The 24649-nt window shown below is 38.5% G+C and overlaps 2 protein-coding genes across 7 annotated transcripts in view; both read right to left on the minus strand.

The window, feature by feature from the left end:
• Window positions 1-1281: 1281 nt before the first annotated feature.
• Window positions 1282-10090, minus strand: MSMO1 (methylsterol monooxygenase 1). The gene is made up of 7 exons (XM_068137152.1): window positions 9983-10090; window positions 9609-9708; window positions 8070-8377; window positions 6879-7027; window positions 6115-6241; window positions 4320-4474; window positions 1282-2292 (listed from the first exon to the last, which is right to left on the minus strand). Exons 3-7 carry the CDS (start codon window positions 8322-8324, stop codon window positions 2085-2087), a joined length of 894 nt encoding a protein of 297 aa, XP_067993253.1. The 5' UTR covers window positions 8325-8377; window positions 9609-9708; window positions 9983-10090; the 3' UTR covers window positions 1282-2084.
• A 1162-nt stretch (window positions 10091-11252) lies between these two features.
• Window positions 11253-24649, minus strand: part of KLHL2 (kelch like family member 2) — a 75195-nt gene continuing 61798 nt past the window's right edge. For 5 of the 6 annotated variants that reach the window (XM_068137151.1, XM_068137147.1, XM_068137146.1 and 2 more), the window contains 8 exons: window positions 23758-23907; window positions 22618-22735; window positions 21811-22008; window positions 21012-21113; window positions 19402-19530; window positions 14965-15105; window positions 14656-14799; window positions 11253-12349 (listed from right to left, as the gene is read on the minus strand). In XM_068137151.1, coding sequence (XP_067993252.1) covers window positions 12321-12349; window positions 14656-14799; window positions 14965-15105; window positions 19402-19530; window positions 21012-21113; window positions 21811-22008; window positions 22618-22735; window positions 23758-23907 — 1011 coding nt within the window. In that variant the 3' untranslated portion in view covers window positions 11253-12320. The remainder of the gene's footprint in view (window positions 12350-14655; window positions 14800-14964; window positions 15106-19401; window positions 19531-21011; window positions 21114-21810; window positions 22009-22617; window positions 22736-23757; window positions 23908-24649) is intronic. The other variant, XM_068137149.1, reaches the window with a different exon arrangement.

Here is a 24649-nt window from a genome sequence, read left to right on the forward strand (position 1 = left end):
ACAAAATCCTGAAATAACAACAGATGCCAGAAAAACAGGGGTTCATCTCATGAACACAAAATAAAACAAGCCTAAAGGACCTAAAAGGATGGCATCAGTGATTCCTTGTTTTCTAAACTGTTTGAAATTCAAAGTGGAATATTCATTGCAACTTCAGTCATTTTACCAAGCTCTTAGTACTCTGATTCAGCTCTCCAACAGCTGAGACAGTAAGGTTCTATGAATGCCTTTACTGGAGTCTTTAAGCAATTGGCTCACACTTATACCCAATTTTGCAACAGTGCATGCATAGGCACAAGCCAGTGGGCTGAGAAGCAGTGAACATAATCTCGTACACAGAGAAAATCTGAAGCACTGAAAGCTCCTTGTATTTTAGGATAGGGGTTCAGTGAAATAAAGCTAAGTATAGCTGCAGGATGAGAGTGGGAGTTGACAAAGCAAAGAGGATAATGGCCATATTTGAAATCTGATTAAAGAGGTCACTTCCAATATGGAGACTTAAGGCTGGCAGTGCATATGGATTCAAGGAGTCTTTAAGTAAGGGAAGAGGAAGACCACTCAATTTCAATGGGAATACCGATAAGAGAAGTAAAACCTTCTACAAAGCACATGCAGAAGAATTTGAACCACTTCCACATCTCAATCACTCTGTTTTGGTTTCTTGGTAGAAGGCTGATCTGATCTGCACTTCCACAGCAGTGCCTGTTTTGAGTATTGCACCAGACTGCATGTGAAGCAACACGAATATTTAGGTGGTCTTGAACAATACTGCACACACCTTTAAAGGACTTACAGGATAGATGAAGTTATATTTGCAGTCTGAATTGCAACTGACATTAAAATACAAAGTGAGAGATCTTTATAAGGGTTTAAGTTCTTCTTAAATACTTGCACTGTTGTTTCCTATGCAATAGATAGATGTTTAGAATAGATTCAACAATACTAGACTACTTCTATTATTAATGCAACTCAAGTAGTAGATGTTAAGATTCTAGCTTGTGAATGCTGTAGTTTAACTGGAGAATGAACACACATGGCCTGAAAGTTGTCACTACACTGAATAGATCTGCATTCAGGTCCTCCAAACACAAGCCAGCAGAATTTACAAGATGTTCTCTATTTCCATTTGTCAGTGCTGTTTAACAGATAGAGCTGTTGTAGACCATAGTAAAAGAAATAATGCTTCCTCATTAAAGAGATGAACAGAAGATTCTGTATCCTATGTGGTTTATATCACTGCTTTGTATTGAAAAAAACACATGAAAGGTAGAGAGACACACATCAAACCAAACCACATTTATTTCCATCAGTCACAAGTGCAAATATAGCAACAAGTCAGTTCAGCAAATTACAACAGAGGATGTAATGTAAATGCCAAGTACACTGACAGACCAACTTCAAAAGAGCAGCAAAAAAGTTTCTTCAAAGAAAACCTTCTATTCTTTTTATCTGTCATTTAAAATAACATAATAAATCTATACCAGGAATGTCTGTGCTAACTCATGTTAGCCAGGAGTTCTGTTATTAACAGATTGCATTATCCAGTGTGCAAAAGGCCTGTCCAAGCTTCCCATTAACAGATGTTTTGGTTTTAAGCAACTTTTACCCAGTATTTAAATAATACAGTGCTGATACTAGTTAATATGTTCTTCTATTTGATATTACAAATTTAAGAATATATATTTTACAAAACCTAAGTCCAATTTCAGTGTAGATATATAATTCTACCTAGATCCAAAGTGGGCATCGTTAAAGATAAAATTGAATTTATTTATTTATTTTTTAAGTATTTCTTTTTTTTTTAAAAAAAAAAGATACATACAACTCATCCCAGGTTTTGTCTTTGTTTTCTTTGTTTTCTTTTTTTTTCCATCATCTTTAAATCTGTAGTTAAAATATACGCAGTACTTACATACAAAATAGAAAGCATTCCCATTAGGAAGATACTGCAGTGTAATTAGCTGGTTTTTCCTACCACTTAGTAGCCAAGGAACAAGATTTATGCTTAACATCCAATCATTATTTTGCTTTACAGAAAAGCAAAAGCTGACTGCTATTACCATCACAATTTTTACACTGGAAATTTAGTTAGCCTTCTTCTTCATTGTGAGTTGTTGCTTCTTCTCTTTTTCTTTATAGGCAATGAATTGAGAGTCTGTACCAAAGATTCTGTCCCACCACGTGAAGGTTGAAGCGTAATTGCCAATGAAGTTCATGTGATGGAAGTCATGAAAACGAGCACCAGCATAGAAAGGCACCAAATGAAGAGGGTTCAGTGGAACATCATAGCCACTGCAGGGGAGAAAAACAAACAAAAAACAACAGCTATAATGAAGATTTCCCCATACATAAAATTACAGAATACAGACCCTAACTTGTCATTTTTAGACAATAAAAAGAGTTTTTGATATTATAAGGCCTTGAGATAATTAGTTTAATACTGACTTAATAGGAAAATTATTCCTTCTATCCTAGCCAAATGCCTCTGTAAACTATCCTACAATGTATTTGGCACTTGCTAATCTTTTCAGCTCACTTTACTAAGCAATACACACACAAACAAAAAACCAACCAACCAAAAAAAAAATTAAGCAAATGAGCTAACCAAAAAAAGAAAAAAGAAAATCACAGTGGTTTGCTTCCTGCTGGTTTAGCAGTTTTAACTAACTTAAGAGTCACATTAGGAAGGAAGAACAAGAAATAACCCTGTCTTTTAGGTCAGCTGCTTATAAAGCAGCATCTCAAATCAACTACAATTGTAATGTTTCTACTCCTATTTTCATTTTACTGCAAATTCTTCAAAGAGATAAAATTCAAAATACACCATGAAAGCAATGTTAAAACCAGAACAGTACGCTTCAGAGAGATTTACTCTTTACCTTACTAGTACTGGAAAGCATCTTACCACCACCTAGTGGGAAGAGTGCAAAGTGATTCGCTATCAACACCTTAAGTGGATGACAAACTAAAATGGTATTTTGCACCTATTACTTTAAGATATGTCACAACACATACTTCTCATTCTACAAGCAATATAATACTAAAGCAGCAATGGTATGTATCTTCATGTTCAGTAGTTCATATTTTACCAAAACACTTGACAGTTTACTGCCAGACACTATTATGCTTCATAGTAAATTTATAGATCCAAGTTCAAGTACAATGCTAGCATTTCACTGTTCCTTTCCCCTTGAACACAGGAAAGCTTATTCATTTGTAGCTGAACCCAACTAAGCCTACTGGAATTTGCACTAGCATTTTGAAGCCAAATTTGAAAAAAGTCAGTTCTGTCACAGAGATAAGAACTTTTGTCCTTGGCATAAACAAATAAAAGCTATTTATTTATTTTAAAGACAGTCACTGGATGTATAGCCTAAAGATCCTCTTGTCCAGCAAAAAACAAATATGTGACAAGGGGTGGATGGGAGTAGTTTTAGGCTATGCCTTTTAAAAAAAATTCACAGATCTCGAACAGAAAGTAGTAAAAATGAGAAGAAATCACTACTGGGTGTAAAAAGGAAAATAATGATAATTCTAAACAATCCCATTGGAAAAGGAAGAGATAAGGGACTAAAACGAGTTGTACTGAAACAATCTCTCTCTCTTCTCACTTCCTGAGGCTGGGAGATACTAACTTGCCTCTGCTTGACCTTGGCTGCATAGTTTTTGCTATGTCTAACTTTTCTGCTCCTTTCTCTTGTCCCTTTTATACAGGGGTCTAAGGGGGAGGCAAGGGAGTGAGAAGCTAGTAGCTTCCCCTGGTCCTTGGCCAGGGGATTCTTGTGCTGTTTATCAATTGTAAATATCTGTAAATACTGTATATTTTGTACATATTCATTTAATTTAATTGTAGATTGTAGTTTTGCTTGTAAATACAGCTTTCATTTGCTTACAGCTGAGCTGGTCTGGCTAATTTAATGTTGGGGGCAAATTTTCAACCCACCACATTATTAAACAGAAAGAACTCATCTGGAATACCGCCTTTTGTAACTGATTTTTGGTGTACTAATATACAGGGAATCACTTGTACACCAAATATCAAAAGCCAGACATCCTAATGAGGCACCTGGCTTATGAAAACCCTTCCAGAGGTTCTCTACCTGATAGTCTGCACTCCTTTAATCAGCAAGTTTTGCTATTACCACCACCTTAAAACAGAAAGCAGTGGTAACTGCCCGGGTTGTGTCACTCTTTGTAAGATACACAAAAGCACTTCAGTACAAAATAAATGGTAAATCTAGGGAAACAGATGGGTAAATCTGAGACTAGTTTAGGGGAGATGTGAAAAAGAAACAATTAAAAAGCAATAAGGATTTCACCTGTGTACATCAATGGTTTCCATCAAGCGACATATCACCCATGCCCACAGAAGAACCACATGGTTACAGAAAACAACAATTCCAATAAAAAACCCAGCTCCAAGGATAAGTGTTTCCAGAGGATGTGCATATTCTGCTTGCATTCCAAATGGAGACTAGAAAGAGATAACAGACATTTTCAGTTTTATATAACCCCCAAATCAGAATGACCATTTTGTGGTACTCTCCCCTCCCCATTATCCCACAAGACTACAACAGAACAAACAGAGTGATGTTGTGGGCAAAGAAATAGTATGGCTGAGCAAGGGCCTTCTAACAGATGTTCTGCTCCTTGCTGCGAAAACAGTATTCTTGGGTCATAAGTATTACTGTTCTGTCAGCCATTGCAAACACTTTGCTACAAGTTAGAAGTTGGAAACTTTTACTTATGTTTACATTATCCCAGGCCAAGGAGTTATTTAATGAATATTAAACTGTTTGGCAAGTTCCTATCAGCTTTGCTATATATCCAGTCTTAGAAGTAAGAGAAAGACCAAAGACAGAATCAGGATTCACTTAGAATATAAAAATAAATAAGTAAATTTTAAACCCCTCGTCTTTGAGGATTTAAAAAAATAAGTTCATACTTCTCAGATGTTATTTTGAGACTGAGAGAAAACATTTTTTTCCCATTACACAGGTATACACACACACAAATCATTCCTGAGAATTTTCAAAAGAGGAAGAGCATATAAAGACATGAGTTTAAAAAACTTTTAATGCTGAAGTTCAAAAGTTCAATTATCATAAAATAAAATCAAGTCAACTTTGGCTTAAGTGTGACTTTTAAATCGCCACATTTTACCATCAAGGAAAATGTTTAGTGAAAGAGCCAACAGCCTATAGATCACTTCTGCATAAACTTCTGCATAAAGCACTCTCAAGAATAATTGTCAGAAGCTGCTCCTGCTAGAGACCCAAAGGACTGGCAAGAACAAGAGGAAAACAGCAGCTGCTGCTCCGATGTAGATACATAAACATGCATCAATGGATACTAGGCTTCCCCATTATTGACAGCTTGTATAAACCACCCCGGCTCAGAAGCTTGCAGTTTACCGCAGGCATAGTGCTTAAATACGGTAGCACTGAGGTCTGTGATCCCGAGATACTGCCATCTAAAGGCAGCTATCTCACGCCAAGGCGTAAACGCTGCTGGATCCTGCGGGGCTGAGAACAGTGCCACCTCCAGTCAATCACGGCTCATTACCTCGTCAGCTCCAACTGACAAACGCAGAGCCAGCCACACACCATACCTCTGTACTACACTGTGCTCTTGATGCAGTATCACACAACTGGTCATACTGCTTCCAGAGGCCTATATCCAAAGCTATAATCCTTTCCTGAACCAAGTATGCTGCACACACCCAGGCCACGTCAGAGTCATCTGTCAGGATCATGCTCTATGGATTAGTATGCTCCGGGCAACACCCTAGGTGGTAAAGTTAAACTATCAAACCCAGAAATCTACCGTTTCCCCTCCCCTAATAATGAGACCTATAAATACACTTTTTAAAGTCTGCTTCACTTAGCTCAACAGAGATGATCAAACCTCAACAAGAGTGCAATCTTTCATTCCCATTAAATGAAATAAAATTAAAATGGATTTTACAGTATTCTTGACAAAGAGCTCAAGAAAATACATCAATCTGTTAGAGGGATGTGAAATTGTGAAGTCTTTCAAATGAGGCATTTAAGTAAGTTGGATGAAACTGTATGTACTAAAAAGTATACAAAAATAAAATTGAGAAATACATACAACAAACTCATGGTGAACCTTATGGATATACTTGTATATTCTCTTGTGATGCAGCAGTCTGTGCAGGAAATAGTGCCAGGCATCCTCAATCACTGCACATCCAAAACACTGGGCAACCAGAACATACCTTGAAAAAGCAGAAGAGCTATTAGTTAAAGAATATACTGACAGACATACACTCTTGAAAGAGAAAATACTTTATATGCTAGTTAGGGTGGAAAATGTTTATATCTATTACTGACTGAATAACAGTGCACTGGTACTACCTTTTTACCATACTAAAAATATGAATTATCAGTTACAGGGGCTATTCTGCTGATCAGCTCATCTTTTGATATCCTGAAGTGAGTTAGCATGCAGTATAACAAGCTGTTTTTAAAACATTACAGAAGCAGTCTATAGAGAACATTCAGAGACTGAGTGAGTCCCAGGTGTTAAAAACGTAGAGCTACATCAGCTATCTAAACTAGTCAGAAAATAGCATTCCAAAATGGCATCAAGAACCTTGCTTCACTTCAAATAAACTTCCTCCTAATTCCCCCTTCTTCTGAGCATCAGAACAATTTGGGGGTCATTAAAATAAAATTAAATAGAAAGCTCTAATTATCTCTTATTACAGATAAGCATGAAGAGAAGCAAGATTACTGAACAGTTTACATTACCAAAAAAATTATTGCATTTAGCATTAACGACACTGATTTGTTAAATATTCTGCATCCAGCCTTGCTTAACTCCGCATCAACATATGAGAAAAATCTACCTACCATCTAGGCATCGCTTCCCACTCATAGGGGATGTTAAAATATTCTGTGAAGTAATAGGTGCCACAAATCAGAGGAAGCTGAATGAAAAAGTGATTGAAGAGAAGTGTTTTGAAACACTTCCACTGCTTTTCCCATGTTTCTGGTTTATCCTACAAAGAAGCAAGAGAATTGGTTTTGTTACATATCATGATTACCACACAGCTGAAGTGCTGCAAAATTACTTTGGAGGCAGTTTCACTTCACCTTGGAAGCAGTTTCACTTCACCTTGGAAGACAGACAGCAAGCCCTCCAATGACAGATTAACTGGAGTTGGACTAATTCCACAAAAAACTCGCTTTTCTAAACTAGCTTTCTAGAAAATAGAAAGTAAGTCTCTCTTAACATAAGTTGTCTTTGCCAGTCACCCCAAACTATTCTTTTTCAGTGTTTGTAATTAGTAAGAACATTTCAAGTTCAACAGTTTAACACAAATATAAGTTTGCTTCTTTTCTTCACGCTACAGAATGTATTTCCGTAGTTGAAATAATACAAAGAGAAGCTGAAGATGTAAGCTTGTCAACAAATAAGTTGCCTTGAAAACATTCAGCTTTTGCAGGGAAACATTTTACTGATTACTGTAGCAATTTCAGAAACTAGTGTAATAAGTTTGCGATTCATATTACAATTAGCTGAAGGAAAATAATCATCTTTAGATACTGGACGTATCTTTACTACCCATTGGGAGTATGCAGGTCATGCCAGGCTTTCTCCATTGTGGCAGTATTTCAAAATCCTTTCAAGAGGGAGTGCATGGAGGTACTTTGAAAGAGACACTTGCTATTAACTAAGCATACCAGGTAATTCTTTTAAAATACTATGATATACTTCTATACCAGATGCTATGACTCTTTTACGCTTTCCCCTGCAGCTATATAAACTAAATATATATAACTTCACTAACATACCCTTTTTTCTCTAAACCACCATGGTGGAAAGAAAAATCCAGACCTCTGTCTGCCCCCTCAGGGGAAACAACCAAACAAAACCACTCAATTTCTTTTTCTGCCCTACACACATTGCAGTTTTGCTCTCTCACTTCCAAGATATTTGAGTGATACAGGAATATAGATCATACAAAATGGAAACTAGGATATTGCAGTTATATGTTCAAAGACAGATGAGGAAGTGTACAGCTGACAATTTCATCTTACCTGCTGAATTTTATATTTTTGCATGTAGGGTATAAACTGAAAAATAAATCCAGGCAAACAGAGCAAGAAGTATGAAACTTCATGAACTAGAAGTGATCCCCAAGTTGCAATTTGGAACTTGGTGTAGTTATCCAGCATGTAATTCCAGGCATTTTTAAATGGCTGCTGCAGGGGATTGTCAGGCAAGAAAGAGTCTATATATTCTACTGCCAGATAAGCAGAGTTCAAGATATTAACACTGTCGTTCATAGCCATTGTTCAAACATAAATCATCACAAGCACAGTTCTTCTACAGCTGTCCAAGCAACCTGTGAATTTGGAGAAAATTGAATAAACAACAGTTAATTCTCAGAAAACAATCTACATTATTTATCTTAGTCATTACCTAATTTTAAAGTAACCATAGCATAAAGACAGAGTCTATTTCTACAGAACAGTGTAAAAAAACAAAGCTTAAAACTGATTTAAGAGGCAATCAGCTTTCAAGCTTTAAGATTAGTTCAAGAGAGCAAAAGGATAAAGAAATATTACTTATTACCCCATTTTATTTAATTTTTTTTCCAAGATAATGGTATTCTGTTCTAAAAGCACAGAAAGGTTCAAATTAGATTTAGAAATTAAATTATGATCTCTTGATCATCCAACCTCATGTTTTTTCGTAGCTGAGAGCCAGAATCCATGCAAACTACATCAACAGAGCAGACTGCCTTTAGACTACAGGTGGCTTGAGGCAATTCACCTCTCCATAAGTAATGGCATTTTCACCACAGCTCCCAAAAGCATAGAAGCAGCATTCCCACATATGCTCTGAACTTCTGCCATTTCCACAGACTAGACTGCTCCTTGGTTTGGGTTTGAAAGGGCCTTTAAAAGTCTATTTTGAACTCACTGTGATGAGCAGGGATGTTTCTCACTAGGTCATGTTGGTCAAAACCCTGTTCAACCTTACCTTGAACACATCCCATGATGGGGCATCCACAGCTTCTCTGGGCAATCTGTTCCAGCATCTCACCACTCTCATTCTAAAACACATCATCCTTACGCCCAGTTTAAACCTACTTTTTGTTGTTGAAAACCATTGCCCCGTGTGTGGCCACTACAGGTCTTGGAAAAAAGTTGTTCTCCATCTTTCTTATAAGCCTCCTTCACTATACTGAAACACTGCTCCAAGGTGTTCCTGGAGCCTCCATATCTTCAGGCAAATAACTCCAACTCTCTCAGCCTCCCTCACATAGGGTGATGTGCCCTCTGACCATTTTGGTGGATCCCCTCTAACAGGTCTATCTCCCACTTACAGGCCAGAGAACATCGGCTAGGCCACAGCTAATACACTCAGACTAGGTCCAACATACATAACGCACTAAGCTCAATATCCAGCAATGTCAGATATCAATTTCTTTTCCTAGCAAGGGCACGTTTCTTATTAACAGCAAATACGAAACAATTGGTAACATTTTATTAATGGCAAACTCATTATAGAAGATGCCAAAAAAGCTTAAATCCGAGCTCCTGAGCCAATACCCAGATAAGACTGCTTACCCTCCGGAATAAGGAGCCGGATAGCCACGGAAGCAGAGGCCAGGCTGCGCTTATCAGGTTCGTCCGGAATGTCCAGTCCAGCCCAGCCCGTGCGAGGACCCTGCGAGGAAGCGGAAAGACCTTGCCACACGCCGCGCACACGCACGACAATGACGGCCGCTCAGGGGCTACCTAGGGAGCCGCCCGGCCGCGGGCACCCACTCACTGCCAGCCCGCCGCTGGGAGCAGCCCGCATGGCGCGCCGCAGCGCAGTACGCGGGTGCCACCGGGACGAGCCCCACAGCCGGCCAGGCGCCTACACCACGACAACGGCACGGGTATCCCTGGGTGAGGCCGCGCCCGCTCCCCCCACCTTCCCCCGTGAGCCCACTCACCTGATGCCAGTGATGACCCCTCAAGCCGTGGGGCAAGATACAGCAGCGGCGACAGCACCTAGTGTAGCAATAACAACCGCAGGGGCCGCCGGCTCTTCAAGTGTACGCTCCCATTGGTCACGCAGCAACGCCCGTCACAGCACCCATTGGCTGGCTGACGGCACCGGCGAAGAGTCAGGCGTGAGGAGGGACAGAACGGGCTGCGAATCCCGCGCACCGATTGGCTGAAGGGGTGGAGTGAGGATAGTGAGACTTCGGTGTGAGGCCAATGAGACGGGAGAGAGGCCGGGTGACGTCAAAGACGTGATGAGGAGGAACTGGCACCTCAGGTGGGCAGAGGCGGGTGGGGCTCTGCCCATGGTGCTCGCCGCACGTCTCCACAGGGCAGCTCATAGGCGTAACCGGCTGCAGAAGTTCCGAGAAATATGTCGCCGGGGGAGACGGGGAGGCGGAGAGCAGCTCATGGGGCGGTGGCTGGTTCGAGGGAAAAGACTGTTCTCGAGAGGAGTCCTCGTTGTCCGTTAGCACCATCCACGATGCTCCTGACGCTTCGTTTGACTTGGTGGGCTCTTTCGCAGGCGCACCATGGCACGGCAGGGCTGCGCTCTGACTCGCCACCTTTTCCTGGGGAGGCGCGGCACTGGCGTTTGTGCGCAGCCCCGGCCTGCAGAGCGAGGCGGCAGACGGGGAGACTGGCGTCCGTAAAGCATACACACAGGCTTCCTTGCTTAAGTAAATAAATGGACTGAAATACAAGGGTAGGACAGGGTAATGATGGACCAGAACCCCATTCACGGCGTTTGGTGTCATGCAAGGAAAATTCTATATATACAAATATATATACAAAAATTCTAAATACACAAATATAAATTTGTAAGTCAAAGGTTTCTAGTGAAATCTGCTAACTCAACCCACTGTGTCATACAATGTCCACATTAAAACGCAACCATCTATTTAATTTCAGCACGTACCCAAAAAACACACCACTGTTCTCAACTTGTATATTAATTTCACATCTCAAATTGTTCAGTAAACTTGGAAATGGTGCCTACCCAAATTTCATTGAAAACCAAAGCCTTCAGAAACGGAGCTGTAGCAAACCAGTGATAATTCTATTAAAAATTGATGAACTTCAATAATTCTTTTTGATTTGCTTGCATTCAGATCTTTAGAACACCACCTTCCCCACCCTCCCCCCAAAAATTATTGTGACTGATGCCAATATTAATTGGCTTGACACCTGTATTGGGAAACACAAATTTTAAGCGACTTATTTGCAGTAGGAAACCATATACAAACTTTTATTTGAAGAAAATGCCTCAAATATGACAGGAACTTTGGTCATGTTAAAAGGAGGCCATCCAAGAGTGAATAAAAATAAGCTGCTTTATAAGCATGGCCACATACAGTATATTCAGATATTAGCTAACAGAAGCTAAGGTTACACGCATAAAGAGGCCTTAGTACCATGCAAGTTCAATGCAATTTCATACATTCATTATAAATTTTCAGTTATTTTCATGCCAATTTTTGGATAAAAAGGTAAGAAAGAAGTAACATCTAAATGCAACCAAAATTGGAACAGGAAAAAAAAAAAAACAGACAACATTTTTATTAAAAAGATCTTGAAATTACACTTGTTCAGTAAGTGTTACACCATCTCTGATCTCCTTCAGTGGGAATTAGTAGTGTTAAGCATTGTTACATATCAAAAAATACAACTCTGTTTTACAACATAGTACTGACATATTCAAAGTACTGTGCCAAATTATAAATAGTAAAATCAGTTTTGAAGAATTCAGTTGCTCACACAGACATATGCACCTAGTATAGTTATGTAACAAAAGTTTTATAAAAGGAAACAAAGTTACCCCATGCCAGCATGAATTACTGATGTGGGATTCGATACCTACTATGAAGATCGACGGTTCATTTCTTTAAATATATTTATTAGTCTCTGGAAAAAATAAGACAAAAATTTACTTTCACCAGAATACACACCATTCTTCACTGACAATCCATTTCTCAGTCACAACTGACATAAGTTGGTCCTTATGAAAGTGGCTTTTTTTTTTTTCAAGGTCTTGCAATTAAAAAAAAGGTCCACTAGACTCCAAAAATTCAATCAGCTTCTGCTCAACTGCAGAATAATCCTACACGTTGCTTCTACCTAGAGTAATCTTCATCGTCTGTCATCTGTAATTGTAGACAGTCACATCTTCCACTGTGACTCAAGGTGCAGCTACAAGTAGAGAAGTGCGTAGATTCTCAGTCACTTCAAATATACTTGTTGAAGACTGCTTCTAGTGCATAATCAAGTTGGAAATCCTTTTCCTGATCATAATGGTTTGTCAATAACTGTAACACCTAGAGTACATGAGAAAAAAGTAGTCTTTAGTATTTTTGAAAAATTAATATGAAAATAAAGTTTTGATATAATAATGTTACAATTGTGTTATGCTAGAATAACATCAAAATAATGTGTGCCTGTGTGGTGGTTTAAGCCTTAACTGGAGTTTCATCTACCAAAAAAAATAATCTGGAGTTGGTTTGGAAGTAGGAGAAGTAAATTATTTTTTTTTAACAAAATATATACATAGCAGTAACGGGGAGATTTGCAAGGGTAAGGAATAAAGATGAATAGGAGAATATACAAGACCAAATTTGGATGGCCTTGTATCTCTCTCATATGTGGATTTCAGTCCTTTAGGGAAGTGTGGATGCAGCAGGGAGAAAATCAGGCCCAGCCACATGGTGGAACAAGGAGGCTGGCAGCAGCAGTGGGTCCTTTCAAACAGGTGAGGCAGGAGCAAAAGGGACATGGCTGCCACCATCTCCCCTTTATAGTCTTGCTGGATAGGAAGGGGGAGTGGAACAGACCAATTTAGGCCTGGGGTACCCCTCCTCCCAGGAGGGAGAAACCATGTCCACCTGGATTAGGTTTCTTCTGTCCCCTGGGGGAGGCAGGGCTATTGTAACCCAACCCCAGGATGGTGTAACCCAGCACAGCCTGCATCATTGTTCAGAGAAGGGCAACAAGGCTGGTGAGAGGCCTTGAACACAAGCCCTATGAGGAGAGGCTGAGGGAGCTGGGATTGTTTAGCCTGGAGAAGAGGAGGCTCAGGGGTGACCTCACTGCCCTCTACAACTACCTGAGGGGTGGTTGTGGCCAGGAAGGGGTTGGTCTCTTCTCCCAGGCAATCAGCAGGTTCTTCACCGAGCGAGTCATTCGTCATTGGAACGGGTTGCCCAGGGAGGTGGTGGAGTCACCATCCCTGGAGGCGTTCAAGAGGAGATTGGATGTGGCACTTGGTGCCATGGTCTAGTCATGGGGTCTGTGTTGATAGGTTAGATTCGATGATCCTTTCCAACCTAAGTTACACTGTGATACTGTGATATTTTCTTCTAATTTTTCTCTGACAAAAGTTGTCCGAATCAGTGCAAAGTTCTGGGAAAAATTGCTGTTACTGAAGTTTAATTTTATTATCAGGGAAATATAACCTTAACATTCAGCTGAAAAAGTACAGTCATGGACAAAAAAGATTGCTGAAACAGGTCTTATTTTCTAAATATCAGACTCCAAATACCTTCAGAATTGGACCTGCATAGGTAAAGATGCAAATCTCTTTTTAAGAAAAAGTCTGGTCATACCACAATCATCTTTACATTACATGCTAATCCTTCTTGAATATAGTTTAATACTATTGTTTCCCTTGTAGTGACTGATTGTTTGAAGCCATTATTCAATATGTAGCATTGGCATTTTCATACCCATTCTAGTATCTTGGGTTTTACTTAGACTAACTTTTAGGTGCTTTGTATCACAGTATCACAGTATAACTAAGGTTGGAAGAGACCTTGAGAATCATCAAGTCCAACCTATCAACACAGACCTCATGACTAGACCATGGCATCAAGTGCCATGTCCAATCTCCTCTTGAACGCCTCCAGGGATGGTGACTCCACCACCTCCCTGGGCAGCCCATTCCAATGACGAATGACTCACTCGGTGAAGAACTTTCTCCTCACCTCGAGTCTAAACCTCCCCTGGTGCAGCTTGAGACTGTGTCCCCTTGTTCTGGTGCTGGTTGCCTGAGAGAAGAAACCAACCCCCCCTTCCTGGCTACAACCACCTTTCAGGTAGTTGTAGAGGGCAATGAGGTCACCCCTGAGCCTCCTCTTCTCCAGGCTAAACAATCCCAGCTCCCTCAGCCTCTCCTCATAGGGCTTGTGCTCGAGGCCTCTCACCAGCCTTGTTGCCCTTCTCTGGACATATTCAAGTGTCTCGATGTCCTTCTTAAACTGAGGGGCCCAGAACTGGACACAGTCCTCAAGGTGCGGCCTAACCAATGCAGAGTACAGGGGCACAATGACTTCCCTGCTCCTGCTGGCCACACTATTCCTAATGCAGGCCAGGATGCCATTGGCCTTCTTGGCCACCTGGGCACACTGCTGGCTCATGTTTAGGCAGCTGTCAATCAGCACCCCCAGATCCCTCTCTGTTTGGGAGCTCTCCAGCCACTCTGACCCTAGCCTGTAGCTCCGCATGGGATTGCCGTGGCCAAAGTGCAGCACCCGGCACTTGGACTTGTTAAATGCCATTCCATTGTCAAATTTCTTATCCTAGCTGTTACAGTGTAAAAAGTCTGTCAAAAAATATCTATAGATGTTACCTGCATAGCTCCTTCCTGTACTCATACAGGATGACACAACTGTCCATTTATCAGTTGTTGGATTATAATACTCCACTGTTGATAAATTACAGGAACCATCATCTCCTCCAACTACGTACAGGAGACCGTTTACAGCACAAACACCTGAAAAAAAGGCAGGAAATCAATATGAAAATTAGCAGCTGGCTTGTTGACCCCACAAGTGCATGGTTTTCTATGCCGCCACATTATGAAAGCAGCAGAAATCCAGGAACATGCAGTTTACAACAAATTACATAACCACCATTTTAAAGTAATGGTTGTGTATACCTGCATTCCTTCTGCACATGTTCATGTCTGCAACCTGCTTCCACGTACTGGCAAGGGGATCAAACACTTCAACACTTTTTCTTACCAAAGGACCATCATGACCACCTACTGCATACAATAAATTGTTTAACACACCAACACCTGTAAACATGAAAATACTCAAAATTAACCAGAAAATAGTTTGGCTGATATACAGGAGAAACAACAGACATTATGTTCACTAACATAAATCCTTCATCCAGCCAATGTTAGGAACTATTTCAAACAATATTTGGATCAGGATGCATTAAAGCAAAAAAGATAGTAAATACAGCAAGACACAAAATGTCTTACATGCCCATTTACCATACTGCAGCATACAAAGACCAGAGCTGTTCTGCAACAGAAGATTTAGAAAGTTTTGGATGATAAATGATGTGCAAGAAAATGAGGACTGTTGAAATTTAGGACTGATTAGAAGTGACAGCAAATGAAGACAGTGTGCTCAGCCAGCATAACAGAAATCTGACAAAATTATAAAGTATAAGTGTATTTTTAGAAAGTAAAAGCTGTGCAGTATAGAGTTAAAAAACTGAATGGATAGACATTACACAATAGGGGTGCTTCAACTGAAGCACTGGAATACCATGTAAACACATATATGAAACAGAAGTAAAGACTGAGCACCTTCCTCCCCCAGGACTTGCAGGAGAACACCAAGCTTCCTTGAAGGAAGCTTCAGTTATTGAAATATCCAACAAGGTTATTAAAGGGTCTCCTTTGATCTTAGGTTCTCCTTTACAACAAATGTTTACTGATCTACAATCTTGGGATGAAGCAATAAATAAAGCTAATCTGTATCTACTCGCTAAATGGGCTGCACATACTGAACAGATTGCAATAGGGGAAGTAGAAAGGAAGGCCTGTTTGTTTATTTCTCACTTTATAATGCACTATTAGAACTCACACACAATAGATTTCTTAACAGAAACGTAGGTGGGGTTTGCATTAAAACTTATGAGTAATGGACCATGAAGACAACTGTAAAAAAGCTACACATTTAAGATACAAAACTCAATGACATACAGATTGGCAAGGACAGTTCTTAAAGGGGTCCATGGAAAGGGCACAGCTTAAAATTTTTATTAAATGGAAGCAGCAAATATGAATGTAAAAGATCAGTTCAGTCCTTCAGAGAAAGAAAGGAAAAAAAAAAAAAAAAAGAAAAAAAGAAAAAAAAAAGAAAAGAGAAAGGTTAAAAAACCCCAGAGCCTGGAGACCTTTAACAGCCAGATAAAACATCTTTGAAAACATATCACTAATTTTATCTAAGCGATATTCCTCTATGGGGAGAAAAATGACTCCGTATGAAATAACTAATATTTTTTTTTTACTAAAAAGACAGATTTTAATAATTAAAGGAAGAAGGGAAAGAAACATAGAAGAGTTAATTGGTACTGCAATTCTGAAAAATAGTTTCTTAATAGGACACTGTTTTATAAATCATGCTAACACTTTATCAGTGATATTCACTACTAACATTTCTCCATATCCTTCCCAGTTAATTTAATTCCTTTTTATTGCTATTATTTCTAACTATCATGTCATGCTACAGTGTGACAGCTTTTCTTCCTCTCACATCACAGGTCATTAGACAGGATAATATAACATTAATCTTTTGTAGGATTAAACATTACAGAGCTAGAGGGAGGTCTAAGGCTTTTAATTTAAATATGTCATGTGATATGAATCTCCCCACCCAGACTTTCTGTATGGTTATTGCCTTTCCTATACCCTCCTTTGGTAGCTTCTTATTTTTAATAATGTCCTTCAATTCTTTTTAGTGATTCATTTTCCCTTAATCCCACACCCAGTTTCCAAGTCCTACCTTATTTCTTGCTCCTTCCGTCTGTATCCTCTGGTTGCCGTCTTCTTAGTTCTCCTTCCTTTGTTATTTTTCTTTCCTGCCCATTTTTCAGGACCCTGTCTTATATCTCTCATCCCTCCCAAATGGCCTATATCTGGATCTGACGTTCCTCATCCCAATATGTTGCTGGAAACAGATCTGTCCCCGTACTGATCAACTGAGAAGCAGGTGGTACTAAAGAGGAGTAACTGAGGGTTAACCTCTGAAGTTGTTTTTGAATGAAGCTGAAGCAGTAGGAACAGAAGAGGCAGGCTTAAGTTCCTTGAGATGACCAAAGAGCCAAAAATTTAATACAGGAACAAAATTCTCCTTAGTTAACACCCATAGCAACACCAGGACTGATCACCAGTTGAAACAGCTATGATGGTTTTGGATATTTGGCCATTACAGCCAAGCTCATAAATAGTCATGATTTTCACATTACCACCCACTCCTCCCCTTGTGCTCAAGTATAATTTTCCTTGTATTTAACAGAGTGACACAGAAGAATGTTGATTATTTTACTCAGTTACCTGAATCTGAAATAACTGACTACATTTAATTTTTCTCCTTTTGTTGTTTTGTTTGACTTTTTAGTTTTGTTTGGGTTTTGTGTTGTTTGGTTGCTTTGTTGTATGGTTTGGTTTTTTTTCCCAATCAGAGGACAAGGTAAAAGGCAGCAGAGAACTGAATAAACAAACACAGCCCTGAACCCTGGGACAAGGGGAGGGAGGGAGGGAGGAGAGGGGCAGAAAGATCCCAATAGTTAGTGCTATGTAAGATACTAAATTTCAGAGTTGTAGAAGTTACTCAACATGTAAAGAAAAAAGCCTGAAAGCATCTACCATACAAATAGGCTATAAACACAATGAAAATCTGCAGAAATGGAGTATAAAAAAAAAAAACCCAAAACACTGAGATAAAACGAGCGTGCTGGCAAATTGCAGAAGTGAAGATTTACCACAACCTGCCAAACACTATTTGTCTTTATAATATTTGTAATTTGCCCATTTATTTACATAAGTATTTTTCTCCAAACCTGACAGTATCAGACATGAGTATTTAACAGTACCCTTACTGAAACTCTGCCCAGTTTTTAATCCAGTATTTACTTCTGAGATGTACAAACTGAGTAACTAGAAGCTTCATGAGACAATTAAGTTTTCTTGAAATAGGTTGTATCATGTTTTCTTCGTTAACATCATAGTTCTGGCTTAGAAACACAATCAAAACATTACTTTTAGCAATAAGAGACATATCAGCTTGCTGATTTTGTATAGGTATACTGGAAGTATCACAAAATAAGTATTTTAATTTTTTTATATCTATTTTGAAATAATTTGGACTTGCTTTAAGCATCACTATACAGATTAAAAACTCTTCAGAGTTAATAAAGAATGCTGGAAGGCAAGATGAAAAACTGAGATAACTATTAATCATCTACTGACTATATTAGAAAGCTGTCCAGTAGCAGCATCTCTTCCAAATTAATGCAATTATCAGTAGACATTTGAAAGATGTTGTTAAAAAGCATCACTGAATACTTGGCAAAAAAGTAACTTGAAAAACTGAAAAAATATACATAGCAAAACAGTATCATGCCATTTAACTTGAAAAAGTCCATGGGAACATATCTAGAGAAATAAAACAACTTCTGTGAGTTGAAAAAACCTGAAATACCAAAAGACAAATAGAGGACAGTGAACAGCAAATGAGATTTGAGTCTATAATATAAATAGATAATGAAAATGCTAAAGTTGGGATGGAGCTGTTAAACAAAAGCAGAATGCCACAGGCATTTTTGATGTCTTCAAGACAAATATTCAGAATAGCGGGGGGGGGGGGGGGGAATCCATGAAAAAATAAAGAAGGGGGTTTTAAGATTATAAAGAAATAAATGGATATGCCTTGGGTAAACAATAAAGGATAACATGTAGTAGCCTATACATACTCCAAGGATGTTAATACCGGGTGATGAGAAGATTTACTAAAGATGAAACAACGGGTATATAACTGGAAGTAATAGGATGAAAACAGTAATGCAAACTTAAGAATGATCAAGGACAGAATTTCCAGCAGTGAATCACAATGTAGAAAAATTCCTTCAGAGAGATGAGAATCTAGTCACAGTTCACATGTAAAGTCAACCTGAATACGCCATTAAAAAGTCAGCTCCATACTGGCAAAGAGACATCTTTGAAGAAATGACATTTTTTTCATCTTGGCCATGTAGATTTTGATACTTCAGTATTTAGGTGATATCAAATTGATTGTCACAATCAATGCCCATTAGTATACATGTTAAAAACATCAGAAGTTATATGAAGAAAAGGAATATGAGAAGTATGAAAAAGCTAACAAAGGCATTTGATATTGACTGAATCTTACTCTGTAGGAGAGTTTTGTATTTATGACCTGCGATATATCATCCACCTAAGACTAAGAGATTCCATTTGACTCACATTTTGGCTTACCTTTTCTATTTGTAGCTACATTTTAAAATCACAAATCTGTTCCAGTTTTACCAGGACAGATGATTCTAGTCCACTCACCTGCTCCACTCCGTCTAGTGCTCATTTCTGCAACATAGGTCCACTCATTTGCGTTAGCGTCATAGCATTCTACTGAGCTAAGGCACTGACGTGACGCCCCATCATAGCCACCAACAGCATACAGTTTACCTAGAAGAGAAACCAACAGAAAACTACAAATTTCTAATGCACACAGACTATACTGGCACACTGGCTGAGTGCAAGTAATTCTTCTCTCAATTAGCTACTATTTAGTACCTGTCATCAATCAGTTATTGAGTCTGTGTTCTGTAAATAGTTTAAGATAGTACACCATAGTTACTGTGGTTTTTAGAATGCAAAAGGCAGCCAGTATCTAATTAGAACAACATGAGTCAAAAGGTGTTTTTAATTGCTTAACTGAAATACAAAGGTACTTTACACTGTTGTAATTAAGAATTGTTCAGAAGCAAGCTAATTCAAGTATGCCCAACATTGGAATCTTGCAAGTAAGTGTCCCAGAAATACCAAAAATTCAGATTAAAATTATTTGAACAGTTGGCATTTTTTGATCAAAACAGCAGTGGTTCCTATGCAGTTAAATATATGCTGAAAACTGTTTTAAGACCCAAGAACCAGCTCAGGACTGCATTGTGCAAGCAACACCAGGCTATTCACCATTAAGCTGACTTAAAAGTCAGCAGTTTTCCTGCTGCTGTCCTTGAGATCATCCCCAGCATGCAACCAGCAAGGTCAGCCACAGATAACAGAGATGACAATACTGCATTGCCACATCACTAAAGACAAATGTATAAGGTCATCAGTTCAGTAATTGAGTTTTCTAGCTGACATGCGTAACCTAGAGCATGCATGCTCAGCGAGCTTCTCCTCAGTTTGCCTTAGGCACTGTGGTGGTTTTAGGCTATGCCTTTAAAATTTAGCTGCAGATTTTGAGCAGAAAAGTAGAAAAATATAAATAAATCACTATTGGGTGTAAAAAGGAAAACAAAAGATTATTCTAAACAAATTCATTGGATAAATGTCTGGGATAAGAGGAGCTGTACCATAACAATTTTTCCCATTTCCTTTTCTCTTCTGATCTTGGCTGTTTCTGCTTTGCTCAGGAGAGAGAACGTGCTTCTGGCTGGCCTTGGATGAGTCTAACCCACTGCTTTTCTCTCTCCACTCCTCTCTCTCTCCGGCCAGGGTGGTTTGGGAGGAGCAGTGGAACAGCTTCCCTGATCTTTTTGACCAGGGTGGGGTTTGTGTTGTTTGCTAATTGTAAGTATCTGTATAATATTGTAAATACTGTATATTTTGTAGATATTAATTGCATTCCATTGTAGAGTGTAGTTTTTGCTTGTAAATACAGCTTCATTTGCTTCTAACTGAGTTGGTCTGGCTAAAAGTTAATGCTGGGGGGGAACTTCAACCCACCACAGGCACAGCTGAGGCTCTGAAAAAAAAATTAAAACAACTATGCTAAAAGCTGGTCAAACCCAAGCAGAACAATTATGTATTGTTCACAGAGTTTGAATTACAAGCTTCAGCAAAAAATTACATCTGAATAACGTTTTCAAAAGTGAAAAAAGGTAGTAGGATAAATTATTGCATTTCTCCCCTTCTTCTTTTTAATACAATTTTCTGCTTACCTCCAACAACACCTACACCAACACTACTTCTTCTTGTGTTCATTGGAGCTACATGAAACCACTCATTAGTCTTCAAATTGTAAACTTCAACTGATGATAAGCCTGTGAAGACAATATACCCTTAATATCTCTCTAAATACAGGTGCAACATACTACTTATTTTCTGGAAAATTCTCTATATCTGAAAATTGGAATAATAAAGGCACAAGTCATGTCCTTTAGATAGTCAATTACACTCAACCCATTCTTGGTGGCTGAAAATGGGCAAATTCATAAAAGCTTCTGTGGAACTTTGAAAACTTCTTCTCTGGATCTTTTTCTTTCTTTTAGTTAAGTCACAATGCTCTACATATACTTCAGTAATAGTTATTAAGGATAAGGATGCTTAATGCATCTGTGAAAGGAATGAACAGTGCGTGTCCAAAGGCTTTCCACAGGTAACCCTGTGTTTGTAATCCTGTTTACAGTACATGAAAATAAAAAGGTAGATTTCATATTCAAGTGGAAAAAAAGAGACCATGTAATATGTCTGCTTATATCTTCCATGAGTTAAGGACTCTATGGCCAGAGGAGGAAAACTGAAAAGGAACTTGTCAAAGTTATTTAGCTTAAATTCTTAAGGGAGGAGCAACAGTTCACAGTTCAGGAAGAAGGAGGTGACCAATAAAGCAAATTGCACTCAACATAATGCCTGGCTGCCCTCATGCTTGGTTTTCATCACAGCTTTCAGGAAAGTGACATTGAAATCTTAGGTCAAGACTAGTCAAAGCAAATTGGCAGCAGATAAAAGCAAAAATACCTGTACTCCCATCAAATCCTCCCACAGCATAAAGAAGACCGTTTAATACTGCTGCTCCCAGCGTGCTTCTCCTGTCTTGCATATTTGCAACACTCGTCCACTGGTCCTTCACCGGATCATAGGAATCTACTGTGCGAACTCTTAAAGAACCATTGAAGCCACCAACAGCATAAACCATGCCTCCCATGTACACCATTCCTAAAGCAAAGAAATGGGGAGGAAAGATGATTGGTTTAGCCCAACAGTTAATTGCATCCCACACTGCCCTATGTATGCAGATACTTGACACAATTTACAGTACTCACTACACTATCAGGCTTTTGACTGTGTCCCTAGATCCACACTTCATTCCGAGGTTAAGCACTTCAAATTCTGACACTTTGTTAGCAACATCTCACACTTCTGAATATCATGTTTGCTGAATTTCTTCTTGTGGAGATAGCTGCTTTAAGATCACATTTTGATATTTTTAGTATCAGTTGGTTACTTCTTCACATTCTTCATCTAATTTAATAATAATAGAGTATTTTAATAGTAAAATTACTTGTTATTATAATGCAATAATATTTAATTTATCCTGTGTATTTATGTGAGGTAATAAAGCAGATTATTCTAGAGAGTATGTACCAAAGATCAAGTTGTCAAGCTTCTATTAACAAGCTTCTAGATTAACAAGTAATTAGCATTTTAAGGATGATAAGTGAAGTTAATTCTTAGCTCTTCTCAGATAAGTATCTTCAGTATGTTCAAAGAATACACATTTTATGTAGCATTACCACTCACAATAAAAAATTAGGCATCGTTTACCTGCTCTACATCTTCTGGAAGGCAATTCAGCTACCTGATGCCAGCGCTCTTCTTTAAAATCATAGCATTCAACACTGCGAATTGCCTTTGGTGCCTGTCCTCCAACAACCATCATCAACTAAAAGGGAGATGATAATATTTATTATTTACATATATGAGAAGAACTGAATGATCAAAAAAGTGTTAAAACCAAGATTCTGCATAAGAAATAATTAAAGGATAGTTCTCCCAAAAAAGAAATGTGTATCTTACAAACTAGGCAAAATTACTTTAAAAAAAAACACATGCAAATTACAATCATTGCTTCCACAGGAAATATCTGAGATAAAAAAGCAGGAAGCAGTTAGAGTCTAGGCAGAGCTCCCACAAACAGGGCAGGTCCTGATCTACTTTCTTACCCTACTCTGTCAACAGGTACGAGAATTCGGTATCTGTGGAACTGTGACCATTCATCACAGAGTAGCCTTATCTGGTTCCTTTGAAGGAAATGTGCTAAAGTCTACTGAATGGAATCTCCTATTCCTTTATTGCAGTTGACATAATAGCACAGTAAGAAAACTTTTTTTACTGCATGAGAAAGATGTTAATACCTGATGGTTCTTCTATTTTCTACTTCTGAGAAAAACTATACTTAGATAAAAATGTAATAAATGCTCAAACTTAGAAGCATCAGTCTTTGTTAGAGTTTTATTGTTGTTTGTTTGTTGGTAGTTTTTTTGTTGTGGTTTTTATTTGTTTGTTTTGGTGTTTTGTTGTTTGTTTTTTTTTTAAAGAAACAGGCTTACTTCCTCTCTGGCACCAGGCCTATAATTGTATATTTCTCAAATGCTGAAGATCTTACTAAAAAAATACCCAACCAAACGAAGCTACCAAAAATAAAACATGAAGAGGTTTTCTTTTTGCTGACTTTGTTTGGTCAGGGTTTTTGATGAGGGCAGGGGGAGTATACAAAGGGAAAATAGGTGGGAGACTAAAATGTCTACATCACAAGTTGTATGGAATATAATCACTTCTCATATTTTTGTGATAGTTTCAGTATGAAAATTTTTATGGGAATATGCCAAGTGATGGTCACATTCTCATGACATCTTTTAAACTGGAGTCTTAAGAAGTGAGTGCACTGTTAAAATGAGGGCTTACTTTTGGGAGGCTAGCAGGTGTTCTCAATTTCGTTCGAGTACTTTTCATCAGTGCTCGTTGCTCAGTTGGCAGCAAGTGATACTTCATAGCTTCAATGAGGTAATCTTTACAAGCACTGCTGTTCTTAACCAATATTTCTTCTTCAACTCTCTGTTTATTAATAGAAATTTTTTTCAGAAGGTCCAAGTATGTTAAGGAAGTCAAACACAAGCAAGCTTGTGTTACATCACACAAATACAGACTACTCTCATTTTTTACATTGTAATTTAACCACAATTTTACACGAATTTACATGATGGCAATATGCAGTTACTGAAGAAAAAAAGTTGGTTCTACTAATTAAGAGATGTAGAAGAAGCAGTGTTAGGCAAAGTAAATGCCTTCCTCACAAGCAAGCACATTTCTTGACTTTTCAAACACAGAGTATGGAACACATGAAGGAAAGAGGTGGGGAGAAGAATTTAACTAACTAGTAAATCTCAGCAGCAAAACTAAACATTAAGACCCACAAAAGCAAGAAAAGAAACCCCAATACAAAACAACCCCCCCAAAACCATCTACAAGAAGTAAAGGAAAATCACATGACAAACCCAGAATTTCTACAATAAGCCCCTACCAACCTGCTACTATGCCTGCTAACAAATGCTTATAACAAACTGGTATTTTCAGTCTTAAATATTTGACCTGACACCTAATTATTCCAAATGATCTTATACATTTTGAAGAAAATGTATTATATCTGAAAGAAATGCTTTTTTCTTATCACTGAACTTAGGTTCAATTCTGAAGTTTCAAATTCAGTTATGAAGTGTAATTACTCTGTTAAAAGTGAAAACTAACCTGATCTCAGCTAATTAAATAATTCAGATTACTAGTGTAGCAGAGTGAGTAG

This window comes from Melanerpes formicivorus, unplaced genomic scaffold (genome assembly GCF_026170545.1).
Source record: "Melanerpes formicivorus ecotype bairdi unplaced genomic scaffold, bMelFor1.0.p_v2 SCAF_4, whole genome shotgun sequence".
Lineage (NCBI taxonomy): Eukaryota > Metazoa > Chordata > Aves > Piciformes > Picidae > Melanerpes > Melanerpes formicivorus.